Here is a 12,037-nt window from a genome sequence, read left to right as displayed (position 1 = left end):
TGTTAACAAAGCAACAACCTTCAGAATCCTTGACGGATTTCTCCATTCCGTTGAATGTAATCAAGAACTGTTCTCCACAGAGAGTTGCTTTCTAATAATCGCTGGTTCCCTATGATGATGAGCTGCCCCTTCGCTCGCGTAATGGCAACATTGAGTCGCTTTGGGTCCGAAGAAAACCCAATCGATTGAGAGCGGACGGTGGATAGGATGATCAGATCTTTCTCATTCCCTTGGAACGCGTCCACTGTCGAAATCTGAACCCTTTGATCTGCGATCCTTCTCTGCAAGGACCAGCATTGTGCTGCGTAGAGAGAAATCACTCCGATGGCTTGACCAATACTTTGGGATTCATTATCATCGCGAGCATCCTGCGAATCACAAGATTCGCCTGCTTGGAGAGAGGCGAACAACTTCCCAAGGAGACGGACGATGAGCTCTTCTTCTCCAGGATTACAGAAGGAATCTTTGAAATAATAAAAAAGCGCGCCGATTCTACCTGCCTTCGAGGCTTCGGGAGACGGATTGTTAATGAAGGTAATGCGGCTGAACGAGGGCAGGAGCGCTGGAATCGACGACGTGTTCTCTCCATGCAAGAGAGAATTCTCGTAGAACAAAAGGGATGCCAGGTTTCCAATCACCGGATGACAGCGGTACTGCGTGTTCAACACGATCGGACGATCTGCTCATAACGCTCGATTACGATCCCTACAGCACTGAAGCAGACGACTGAAGAGCGAATTCTGGATTTGGGGAATGCCTTCTACGCATCATGCAGACTCTCCAACAGCACGGAGCGGAACAGGAGGAAGCTGCTTCTGGTCTCCTATGAGAAGAACGAGCTGAGGGTTCGCAAGAAGAAGGGGTAAAATAGCCTGGATGGAGCAGAGGGAAGATTGATCCTACGTAATACTCGGTAATCTGGGATGCTTCGTCGAGAACCAACACACCGATTTCTCCAAGGTCTTCGGGAAGCGAGCACAGCGTCGTGCACAACACTCTCAGTTCATCCGTCTCGTCGCACTTGGCTCGGTAGTAGCTTCGCAAGCTTGGATGGATTCGTCGAATGTTCCCCGTGCGGCGGAACTGCTTAAATCCCATCTCATGGAGCAGCAAGCACACGCGATCCACGGCGATATTGGTATGGCTGCAGAACAAAATTGTGGAACGCATCTTGCTTTTGAACGCGCCTTTACCGCGGCGAAATAACTGGGGCTCTTCGGAGAGCATCAAAAAATCACTTTCGTTCTTCTCCGATTTGGTAGTGGCCGTGGCTCGCGCTTGAAAGAGAGAATGCATGCAGACTAGAAGCTCTGCGATGAGGCGCGATTTTCCACTCCCAAACACGCCTTGGATCAGCTGAATTCGATTGGTTTCTTGCTGTTCGTTGAAAAAAGCGAGCACACGATCCAACACTGATTCCTGGGCTGCATTGAAGGGAAACTGCGACAGCACCCGCTTCTTTCCCAACTCGATCGCTGCCTGACTGAAAGGAGAGAGAAGATGGGCGGTAGGTCCTGGTCGAAGCAGACTTGAAGCCACATGAATCGAAGGGAGAAGCGAGCAGCGCTCTAAAAACTTCCACTCCATGTCGATCTACATCGCAATCCATTTTTTCTTCCTTACAGAGCCATAATCGATGACTAGAATGGATGACAGCGATTGGAACGCACAGCGAAAGGGAGTGATCTCAATGATTTGGTCTGCAGTACATCCATGCCAGAGAGAACGAGCAAAGAACACTTCCGATTTCGCCAGCAGCACGAAGAGATGATTGTAGAGACTCCCCGACTCTTCGTTTGCTTTCAGGTCGGAAGAAGAATAGGAAGGAATCGAGAGGAAGGTTCGCTCCGCTTTTTTGGTTACTTTCACACTACAACCTTCCCACTTGAGAACTCCTTTAATAGACGATCGTTGCAACCATGATAGAGGAGGTAGCACGTCCGTAGGCAACGGCTGGTTCCCTTGCTTTGTGTACTGCGCAAAGATTCTACAAAACGAGCCGAGAATCCAAGGATACTTCGATGAGGTCGCAACCAGAAAACTTCGAATGACAGCTTCAGCAATCAATGTTAACTGCTGCTGATATTCTGAGAGCGAAGAGGGAGGAGGAAAGGGATTGAGAGAATAAAACGAGTAATCCTGTTGCTGAATTGACTGGAAAGGAGGAAGAACAAAACGGGATTCGCTAGGTATTGATGCTTGAGGCATTGGACGATTTGATATTGTTTCGCTCAGATCAGTATTACCACTGCTAGGAGTAGGAGGATTAAAAGTAGATATAGTTTGCTTGACCTTCTTTGAGAGTACACAGGAATCATCACTAGATCCAAGGACAGACAACCCACCATCCATTTCACTTGTGATTGCTAATCTCTTCTTTCCGAATCCTTCTCCTCTATCCATCACATCCTCCCTCCCTTCACCAGATGGAACGTTGGAAATAGCAGACAAGACAACGTCAATACAACCAGAAAAGGTCTTTACTTCCAGGTTTTTTGGTCTTAACAACGGATCTCCTGTCTTTGTTGTCTTCGCTTTACTATAACTAGCCACTTCCATAACGCTAGGTTTCACTGCAGCTGTGCTTTCCGTTCCTTGGTGGTTCGGCAGAGCATCCCGTTCTATGCAAATGAGGTACTCCTTCCATTCGAATTGTAAATCATCGTCACAACCGTGAAGCATTGTCAAAAGTGGCTTTTTTAACTGCCCTACAGAAAGGGTACTTTCTGCGTCATCCAATAGGGTGAATCCTGTTTCATTCTAAGATACGAAAGTAGTGAATCTATCTTACCATGCTTTGAAGCCGCAAGAAACCATCTTGCCAACGTTTGCTTTTTTGCGTCTTTCTTGTTGTGTACAGACAAGAAATATTCATTCCATTCGAAATAGAACAAAATGATTGTTTTGGAGGGAAACAATGATCCTGCGAAAGTGTGTGATATATCAAAAAGAGATCAATACTCATATAAATTACTCAATTCTTGAAACGAGAAATGGTTTTTCAAGTAGTGAATTGTCGCTGCTTTTCCTATATCCTTTAGATCGTGATTCTAATACAATATTCCACAATGCTATAAAGGTACGATCCTAAATAATAAGTTCTCGTTTGCCTTATCTTGAGCCAGCTGATAGCTGAAGTAGGAGCGCGCTTCTTGAATTATGAGAATGATAAAACTGGTATTTTTGCACTGCTCCAGGGTTAGAGAAAAGGAATGACTCAGGTTGGTGTAAAACTCTTTTGTTTGAAGAAGCGAGCATGCTCTTAGAGGAGTTTTCAGCACTTGCATAATAGAGAGAAGCTCAGAAGACACGTCACGCCGTTTTGCCTCATACTGCAGATTGATCGTTCGATAGAAGATACTGGTAGCGAGTTTGTTCCTCTCCTCTCTCGTGAGGGATCCTCGAAAAGACGGATGATAGTAATGAAGAGAAAGAAGCGGATGAATGGGTACTGCTTTCTGCTTTGCGTTCTGCAGACTTGCCTCAACGAATGTTGCGGATTCTTTTTGTGGTAGGAACTCCACCAATAAGTTTGCAAACTCATCATATTCTCTGAGATTGGCATATTTCTGCAGCTGAAAAATCGCCTCTTTGCACTCTCTCCAAAACGAAAACAACTGGTCTGTGGCTCATCGAATTCCCTCTTCCTTACTGTGATTCTGCCTGAAAATATTGACCAGACATTGAAACGCGCTCGGAGAGAATTGCTGGCAGGCAAACGACAGGGCGGTTCTAGATAGGCTTACGATGCTCTCACCGCTTAGCAGCGTTTTTTCACGCCTTTTCTCCTCTTCGGTCACTTCGTCCAACATCCGCTGCAGCTCCTCTAAGCGACTTCCAGTGAACGTTCCGTTCAAAATGTCGTCAATGTCCAAATGCAAGATGGGATATTGCGATTCGTCCTCTTTGCGCTTTTGACAGAACAACTCAATGCGCTTTTGATTGTATTCGATCGCAGCGTTTGACAACATCATTACGGATTCTTTGAGTCCGTCTTGCAGCGAATCGAAGGTACTGGAGACCCATTTCAGATAGTCTTCCACTCGATTTTCCTTTTGTTTATTGTGAAACTCGTTTTTACTTTGAGAAAATTATGCTCGTCAATGCTTTGCGAACATTCACGACGGCAGAGAAATGTGTGCTCTGTAAAAACAGAAGCGGAGAGTCGGGGTAATTCGATTTTGGGAAGATCCACATTATCTACTTCGGTTAGCAAACTATTCATCAGGAGTGTCGCTTCCATCAAGGAGGGGCGATTTCTCTTTGCAGGTGACCTACAGATACAATCGATATTAAGTGAATCACATGAATGACAACGAAACATTGTGAACAGCAGAAAGGTAGGAATCGTCAGAAAACTTTACTGCTTTGAGCGGAATATGCGTTGCTGTATATTCCTTTTCCTCGACAGGGATGTAGCTTGCAATGCAATTATCGTAGTAGTTTTGAAGTGCTTGCATTACTAAGGTGTGGTGACAAATGATATGACCAATGGAATATAGTGTATCCGCCTCTGTAGCATCCCAATTCCATAGGCACTGATCAGGAGGTTGCGGAGAATTTGAAAAACAGGATGGTTCAAGATCTACACATCCAAAGGGAACAGCAAAGAGTAAAAGGTATTTGACCTCGCTGTACACAGTAAGGAGCTGATTTGGGGACAAATAGGGCAAGACTATGTGGTTCCTCGTGAGGACCGCAGACAACATCATTAAACTGCGGAGTATATCCTGCAATGAAGGTGGGAATTGGATACATACCACATAGCACCCAATCGTTTCGTCAGCAGTATCGTGCAAAAATTCGCCAATGTGGATGTTTCTGCAATGCTCTGTCAATACATTCACCGTATCATGTTTCCGTTCTCTACCACTGAGTCGGATAGGCTCCCATACAGATTATGAAGACGTAGCAAATGCCGCCGAATGTCTTCTGGCATTGTTTGGTACTGATTATACGCTTGCACGATCTAGATGAGACAAAACAGGGTTAAAAACCTGAGGTTCTTTGGAGATGGGGAACTCAAACAGCGAGAAAATGCTCAACCGATCAGGAGACATACAGGTATACCTAGGTTCAAATCGGACCATGTCCATGACTTCTTGTAATCACTGCATTCATACTCCAGTGTATACTGGAAGTTTTTTAGATCCCGATACGCCATGAAATAAATGAATATAGAAAAGCATCCATAATAAAAAATGCGAATTCAAGCGAACTGTAATGCCCAAGCAGATGGTTTGAAACAAACAGAAAAATGTACAAATGATAAAAGGAGTTTGTTAGTTTGCTAGTTAGTTAGACTTCGAATCACATTTCCAAAAGACTTCTTTGCGTTCTCCCCGTCCTCAAGCGCTAAGGAAGAACGGGTAAATGAACATGCATCCGCAGATCACGATAATGAACACGTTGCTGAAGGAACTCGACGACTGCATTTCTACATTCAAGCTCCGCCTCATTTCTACCCAGATTCGTGAGCATGATATCGATATCACGCCGCTGGTTTTCCTCCATCAAATTCTACGATTCATCGCGTTTCCTCGACGCCCACCCAGTCTTCGATTTGGAAAATTCCTTGTCGACACACCGGACAGAGCGCTTTTTCGTTGATTAGCCACGGATCGATGCAGACGCTATGGAAAAAATGGCCACAACGGAGAGTTTTGATGGGGTCGTGCTCTTTGAAGTCGGATAAACAAATCGCACAGGTCGGCTGGCTCTCCGGATCCACGTTTTTGGTGTGGAAGCGAGTGACTTTGATTTGCTTCACGTAGTTTTGGCGGTGGTATTTCTTGCACTTCTCGCCCAACGTCGAGAAGAAGGTGAGGATAAACCAGCCCGCCCAGAGAAGAAGAATGGACTACAGGATCAGAGAAAAGAAGAAGAAAAAGCGAACAAAAACAAACATTAGAAGTGTTTCCCACCAGCTGGCCGGTTGATCTAATAGGATCAATATCACAAAAAGAGATGCTTACACTCAAAATCGCGACTAATTGTAACAGTAATACTGCTGTTCTCCTTTAGCATGTAGTAGATCTGATATCCACTCTGAAAAAGGATACCAACCACTGGGATTGTTATCTACAATGCTCAGTACTCCGAAAATCATACATTGTATTCATCCTTATCCTCGGCATCGACAATCTCAAAATCATCATACCACGAGACGGGGGCGTTCATGACCACGGCTCCAATCGCTCCAGCCTGTTGTACCTAGGATTCAGAGCGCTCTTCTTTCGAATCGTACATTGTACACCTGCTTTGCGGCACTACATCCGATGCTAGTCGCATTTTTAATGATCAGCGCTACAGAATTCGTCAGATTTGATTTGATTTCGCCGCACGCATCCAAAGGAACCGTAGATACAAACGTTCCTGTGCAATCTAGATTCAAGGAAACCCAAAACAACCCACTCACGGATCCCACGGGCACTCCAAAGGTAGCATTAACATGTGAACAGGAATATTCCTTTTCTGCATGAATAATAATCGAGCGTGCCAAAAGGAATACAAACAAAACAACAACGATTTTCATTTTTAACCTTCGCCTGGCAAAGAGTACAAAAATAGTCACTTCTTTGAGAATACTCTTTAGGGATTGTTCAACAAACACTTCAAATCTTATACAAAACAGTAGGGAACGCAGCAAATTCGTCCTCTTCTCCATCCACGCTGTCGCACGAGATAATCAGCTCGAAGTGCTTCTGTCCCTCCTTCGGTTCCACGTGGCAAATCTCGCGAATTCTGTCGAGCACGGGCGTTTTCTTCGCCTTCTCGACCGCGGCCTACCATGAACTCACCCGTACAGCCTTACAGGCGCTCCGAACCCCATAAAGAGCAGCTTTTCCCCGCAGTTCATCATCGAGACCTCCACCTTATACTTTTCCTCGATGTAATCAATAAGATCGCCGATGGTCCTCGCTTGCTCCTGGGTCACGACCACCGAGTCCCACTCCGTCCATTCCTTCCCGAAGGCGCGGTATTTGGCGCAAGCTCCGGGCTCGGTGAAGCAAACGAGGGGAATGGAGAGGTTCGCGAAGCAGTTTCGGAAGCGTTCGATCGAATCAAAACCCGATCGCACCTTCAGAAGCTCCACGGCCACCGCGCCGGCCACGAAGCTCGTCGTCGTCGAAATCGCGGGAATGATCTTCCCCGCGATTTTCTTCACCGTGTTCCGGTCCACCGGCGTGATTCCGTAACTACCCTCAATACCCGCGGGGATGGCTACTTCCGGGCGCGGAGATTGGCGCAGGCGGCGATGAAATCGATGTGCCGATTTCCGTCATCGTCCTTTTCGAATTCCAATGGAACCGAACGCATTCCCGCGATTGTCGCCGGACTCGGCAGCTCGCGCTCCAGCCGCTCCAGTTCCCGCGGGGATGACGACTCTCCGGGCTGCGCGGGTCCCGCGGGTCCCGCGGGGAACTCGACGGTGGACGCGATCTCGATGATTTTTCCGCGGTTATCGTGCACGGGAATCTGGAGCGTCTGAGCGCGGAGCAGCGCGGCAGTTTCAACGAAGGCGACGGCAGTTTCGTCGGCGGGGTCGAAGCGAAGAGAGCGCGGGAAAAGCTTGTTGCCGCTCCAGAATTTGTTGCCCTTGGCGTCCACCGCGTCGGCCTAGAAGGGAGGGCATTCCCGCGGGACTACGGGGAACTGGGCGACGATGTTTTCGATCTCGGTGTAGAAAAAGGCGCGGAACAATTTGGCGGCCCAGCGCACACAATCGTCGAACGAAACGCACGGGGAATCGACCAATAATTCGTGCAGCTGACGCACGGCTTCGTCGTGGATGTCCGGCTTCCCCGCGACGGAGGCGAGATAACCGCGGGTGTCGCGATAGGCGGCGAGCGTGTGCATCGATTGGACGAAGAGTCCCTCGAAGGCGTCACGTGCCCACTGAATTGTGTGCTCGATTTTGTACGGGTAATTCTTCAGCGTGCACAGCGGAATCTTCTCCTCTACGCTTCATTTCCCCGCGGTTCTGCCACCCTGCGGATCATTGGTCGCACCGTAACTCTCCGTCACGAACGGCACGACGATCTGCGTATTCCCGCGGGTTCCCAGCGTTCCGGATTCCAGCAGCGGCTTCCCGAAGCGGACGCAGCGGGAATCGACGTATTTGCGCGCCTCGACGTTGTCCAGCGCGTTGCAGACGAAGGTCAATCGCTCGAAGAACGCGTCGCTGAACAAATTCTCCGTCTCGGGACCCACCTTCGTCTCGAAAAACTCGCTCCGCACGCGCGGATTCATCGATCGGATCGCACGAACCGCGGTTCCCGCCTTGCTCTGACCGATATCTGTGTTCCGGAACAAAAACTGCCGCGACAGATTGCTCCGCTCGATGCGGTCCATGTCCGCCACCACAATCGCGCCCTCCCCCGCGGTTCCGACGCCCATTAGCGCGAGGTTTTTGAGCATTTCGCAGCCGATCGCGCCGGCGCCCACCAAAAATACCCGCGATTCTGCCAGCTTTTTCTGCAAGGTTTCCCCGAATACCACGATTTGACCGTCGTACCGACTCCCGATCTCCCGGCAATCCGCTACCCTCGATCCCCGCGGAAGTGCCTACCATGATCCCCGCGGGGAGGCAGCGCTTCGAAGGCGTCGTAGTACAAAAACTGTTTGATTGGCGCGAATTTCCCGCTGCACGCTTTCAGCACTTCCTGCCCCGCGATTCCGCCGAAAGCCGCGGTTATCGGGCAGATTTCGCCGCAGCAGGTCATAGCGAAGGTTCGCAGGACGGTTTCGTTCAGTTCCGCGGGACGGCAATCCTCGTCGATTGATTGGCTGACTTCGCGCGCCATTTTGACGAAGATTCCCGCGTCTTCGTCGTTCCACGGGCGCGGCACGTGACCAAACCGCGCCATGAAACGGTCGAGCGCGAGAACCGCGGTATGCAGAGCCATGGCGTGGTCTTCTTTCCCGAAATCGGTGTAGAGAATATCCGCGGGATGCCGGTTGGCTTTCCGCAATTCCAAAAATCGGAGGGTTTTCGGCTGCTTGACCAGCGTGCACCAGCCGAAGGATTCGTAGGGAGACAGCGAGGACGTGTCGCCGATCGTGAATTGCTGGGGGCCGAGCACGTGGACGGCGCGTGGCGCGCAGCCATTCAGTTCGACCATCCCGCGGATATCCGAGAAAGTGACCAGGTCGCCGTTTTGGAAGGGATGGCGGTCCTCGGCGATCGTGACCAGGCCTTCCTTGTCCTACGCGTTAGAACCGATTGGGGAAATGGGGAAACACACTCTGCTGATGTCTCCGACGAGGACAGTGCCGGGCTCGGAATCATCGATGTCGCTGACGTAGAAGGACTCGCCGAAATCGCAGAAAATGCGAACAGCGAGGCCATAGTTGTTCACTCCGATGAAACAAACGTTGTTAGCGTGACAGATCGCATCAATCGTTTCTTGCTGGTCGTTCCGCAGATTGGTGGCAACGACGACCTATGTTATGAACCAAATCGGCTGGCGGTGATTACGCGGAATGATTTTAAATAGTCTTCTGTAATTTCCTCTACGCGACGTGTTACATTCACGAACGGATTCAGATCGCGGAGCTTCGGCAGACACACCTGCCCTTCAAGCAACCCCAAATATACACACCTCAGCACGCGGTTTACCGAGATCTTCCTCCGTGATGTAGAAATTTGTCGACAAATCTTTAATGCATGCAGTCTCGTTATCAAATATGGAAACATTCTTGATTCCAGCGAGAATAATATTCTTCGCTACACTAAACGAAATACATTGCAAATACCAATTTCAACGCCCAGACCCTTCATTCCAATAATGAGAGCGCTTGAATGACCCATCTTTTTCATTGCTTCCTCTCCCAAGACATAGAGCTGCCTGTTGTACAGGGTTTCTTCCACTGTCGAGCCTGCCATCGAAAATAAATCGTATTAAACAAACAAGTGAATCTCTCAACTCTAAAAGACGTCGGATCGAGCTGACGACCGCTTCACTCGCGAGCACGTTGACGCTATCCTTCATGCGCTTCCGTTGCCCTACTTCGCCACTCCCTTCCACACGGCACATCCCACTCGTCGCGCTTTCTCTGCCATCGCAGGCCACTTCGTTTCAATCTGCCTACACGTCTCTTCGTCCAGCGTGGCTGCCCACGCTCCTCCCTCCAGCGCCCCCACCTGCCTCTACCGGTCACTCCATCACGTCATTTTCACTCGAAACTCCTCGCTAAACCGGTCCAGCGCCTTCGCTTCCGTCCGATCGCCCAGCAAAACCAGCCAGTCCGCCGCGCCCACGCGCACCGCTCGCTTCCGGAGCGCGGGGAGGAGCGCGGCGAGGCCTTCTTGGCAGAGTCGGAAGGGGCAAAGCCCGTTTCGATTGCTGTGTTCGAAGACTTTGAGCCCGGTGTGGAGCGCCTGGACGGTCGATTCGGGTTCCAAACAGAGCGCGCGAATCATTGGATGCACCAAATACAGCGTCTACGTCCAACTCCCCGCCCATGCGCACGTGATTCGCAGAACCGCGGGAATACACGCACGACCAATCGAACGTCTCCTCGATTCCATAGAATTCGCGCAGCTGGCCGCGCCCTTCTTCGCCTCCCCGCCAAATTTCAAGCGCCGCTTCGCGATGGCGGGACGCCAGCGTCCTACGCGATGAAACTCCCGCCGAAACGCCACTGCTGCTCGCACTTCACCAGCCCCACGAGCGTTTCATCGCCGAGCGACTGGCCGAACGTCGCGGGCAGTTCCGCGGTTTTCTCCAGCACGCACACGAAGAATCCCCCGCGGTTCTGCACGTGGGGGAGAAAGCGCATGGCGAATTCCGGGTGCGCGGCGGCGCGCTCCTCTTCGTTTGGCGGGAAAAACGACCGTTTCACCGTGGAATGTTCCGTCGAAGCCTCGCTCCCCGCGGGAATCACGCGGTTCTCCGAGTCCGTCACCACCCACGAACTGAGCCCATTCCCGCGGGAAAGGTCCGGAAATTGGCGGGAAACGTCGACCAATCGCACGGCTCCTTCGGCTTGCCGCCAAATTTCGAGGACCACGGCTTCGTTTTCCACGGGATTCAGCGAGCACGTGCTGTACACGATTTTGCCGCCAATTTTGAGGAGTTTCACCGCGCGCGCCAAAATGGACAGTTGGAGGGAATGCAGCGACTGCGCGTACCGCAGCGACCACGTGGACCAAATCTCCGGCGATTTGCGCTAGGTCCCATTCCCGCGGGAATCCTACCAGCGTTCCGTCGCCGCTGCAGGGCACGTCGCACAGAATTCGATCGAACTGGACGGGCTTCCCGGCGTTTCTCGGGACTGGGAATTGCTGAGCCAGGTAGGAAGTGACCACCAGCTTCGTGGTGGGCGCGTGGCTCGTCTGGTTCACCAGCATCAGCGCGCGCTGCGGGTTCGCGTCGTTTGCCACAATTACCCCCGATTTTAGCATTTCCAAAAGTTGCTGCGTTTTGGATCCCGGAGCGGCACACAGATCGAGGACGAGATGATCTGGGTGGACGTCCAGAAAGAGCGGGGGAATCATGCTCACGGCTTCGAGACGACTGATCACGCCAGCTTGGGTCATTTCGACCAGGTAGGAATGCAGGTCAGCGAAGAGCGGAGATTTGCGCAGTTTGTTCCTGCCTACGTTAATCTGATGTTGGTTTCACAGAACAACACTTACTTCCCAGGCATTTTCGTTCGGAAACCATTTCAGAGGGTGTACCGCTTCCACTTGCCTTCCTTCAACGTCCACAGTTCCCTCGAAGTGGAATCGGGTCTTCAGTGTACTCTTTACGACCTCTCCGTAGGGATCTGCCAAATTAATACGGAATGTTGTGGGAAGATCGGTTTTCTAGCGATTACTCAAATCAACCTCGTCTACCAGGCAAGTCATGAATTCGTCGAATTCCTCTTCGGGAACGATTTTTTGCAAACGATAGTACTCTTCAAACTTGGAATTTTCGCGAACCAAAGCTCCTTCGGATTGCCAAACGTCCTCTCTTGGTTTCTTGCATCGTTTCCACGGTGTCGCGCCTCCCTTCCTTCTTTTACCCATCCTTTTTCAATATTCAGA

General features: G+C 50.4%; 4 protein-coding genes; all 4 read right to left on the bottom strand.

Moving 5' to 3' along the window:
• Positions 1 to 15: 15 nt before the first annotated feature.
• On the bottom strand, positions 16 to 2,208 carry GSBLH_T00002479001 (uncharacterized protein; the record flags this gene model as incomplete). XM_013040943.1 has 4 exons in its annotated part: positions 16 to 679; positions 710 to 757; positions 786 to 1,593; positions 1,624 to 2,208. The coding sequence occupies 4 exons, from the start codon at positions 2,206 to 2,208 to the stop codon at positions 21 to 23; spliced, it is 2,100 nt and encodes a 699-aa protein (XP_012896397.1). The 3' UTR covers positions 16 to 20.
• A 3,319-nt stretch (positions 2,209 to 5,527) lies between these two features.
• Positions 5,528 to 6,535, bottom strand: GSBLH_T00007072001 (uncharacterized protein; the record flags this gene model as incomplete). Its single annotated transcript, XM_013040942.1, has 6 exons — positions 5,528 to 5,860; positions 5,907 to 5,940; positions 5,978 to 6,081; positions 6,112 to 6,213; positions 6,248 to 6,384; positions 6,415 to 6,535. The coding sequence occupies 6 exons, from the start codon at positions 6,533 to 6,535 to the stop codon at positions 5,528 to 5,530; spliced, it is 831 nt and encodes a 276-aa protein (XP_012896396.1).
• Positions 6,536 to 6,796: 261 nt separating this feature from the next.
• Positions 6,797 to 9,889, bottom strand: GSBLH_T00002478001 (uncharacterized protein; the record flags this gene model as incomplete). Its single annotated transcript, XM_013040941.1, has 9 exons — positions 6,797 to 7,199; positions 7,229 to 7,620; positions 7,651 to 7,961; positions 7,992 to 8,543; positions 8,573 to 9,209; positions 9,249 to 9,446; positions 9,482 to 9,574; positions 9,606 to 9,730; positions 9,760 to 9,889. The coding sequence occupies 9 exons, from the start codon at positions 9,887 to 9,889 to the stop codon at positions 6,797 to 6,799; spliced, it is 2,841 nt and encodes a 946-aa protein (XP_012896395.1).
• A 728-nt stretch (positions 9,890 to 10,617) lies between these two features.
• GSBLH_T00002477001 (uncharacterized protein) lies at positions 10,618 to 12,019 on the bottom strand (the record flags this gene model as incomplete). The annotated part of the gene is made up of 4 exons (XM_013040940.1): positions 10,618 to 11,175; positions 11,204 to 11,614; positions 11,645 to 11,815; positions 11,846 to 12,019. 4 exons carry the CDS (start codon positions 12,017 to 12,019, stop codon positions 10,618 to 10,620), a joined length of 1,314 nt encoding a protein of 437 aa, XP_012896394.1.
• Between the last annotated feature and the right edge of the window lie 18 nt (positions 12,020 to 12,037).

This window comes from Blastocystis hominis (assembly GCF_000151665.1).
Source record: "Blastocystis hominis, Singapore isolate B (sub-type 7) whole genome shotgun sequence assembly, scaffold_2".
In the NCBI taxonomy this organism is placed as follows: Eukaryota; class Bigyra; order Opalinata; family Blastocystidae; genus Blastocystis; species Blastocystis hominis.
Note: the sequence above shows the minus strand (reverse complement) of the source record. Positions and strands in the feature narration are given on the sequence as shown.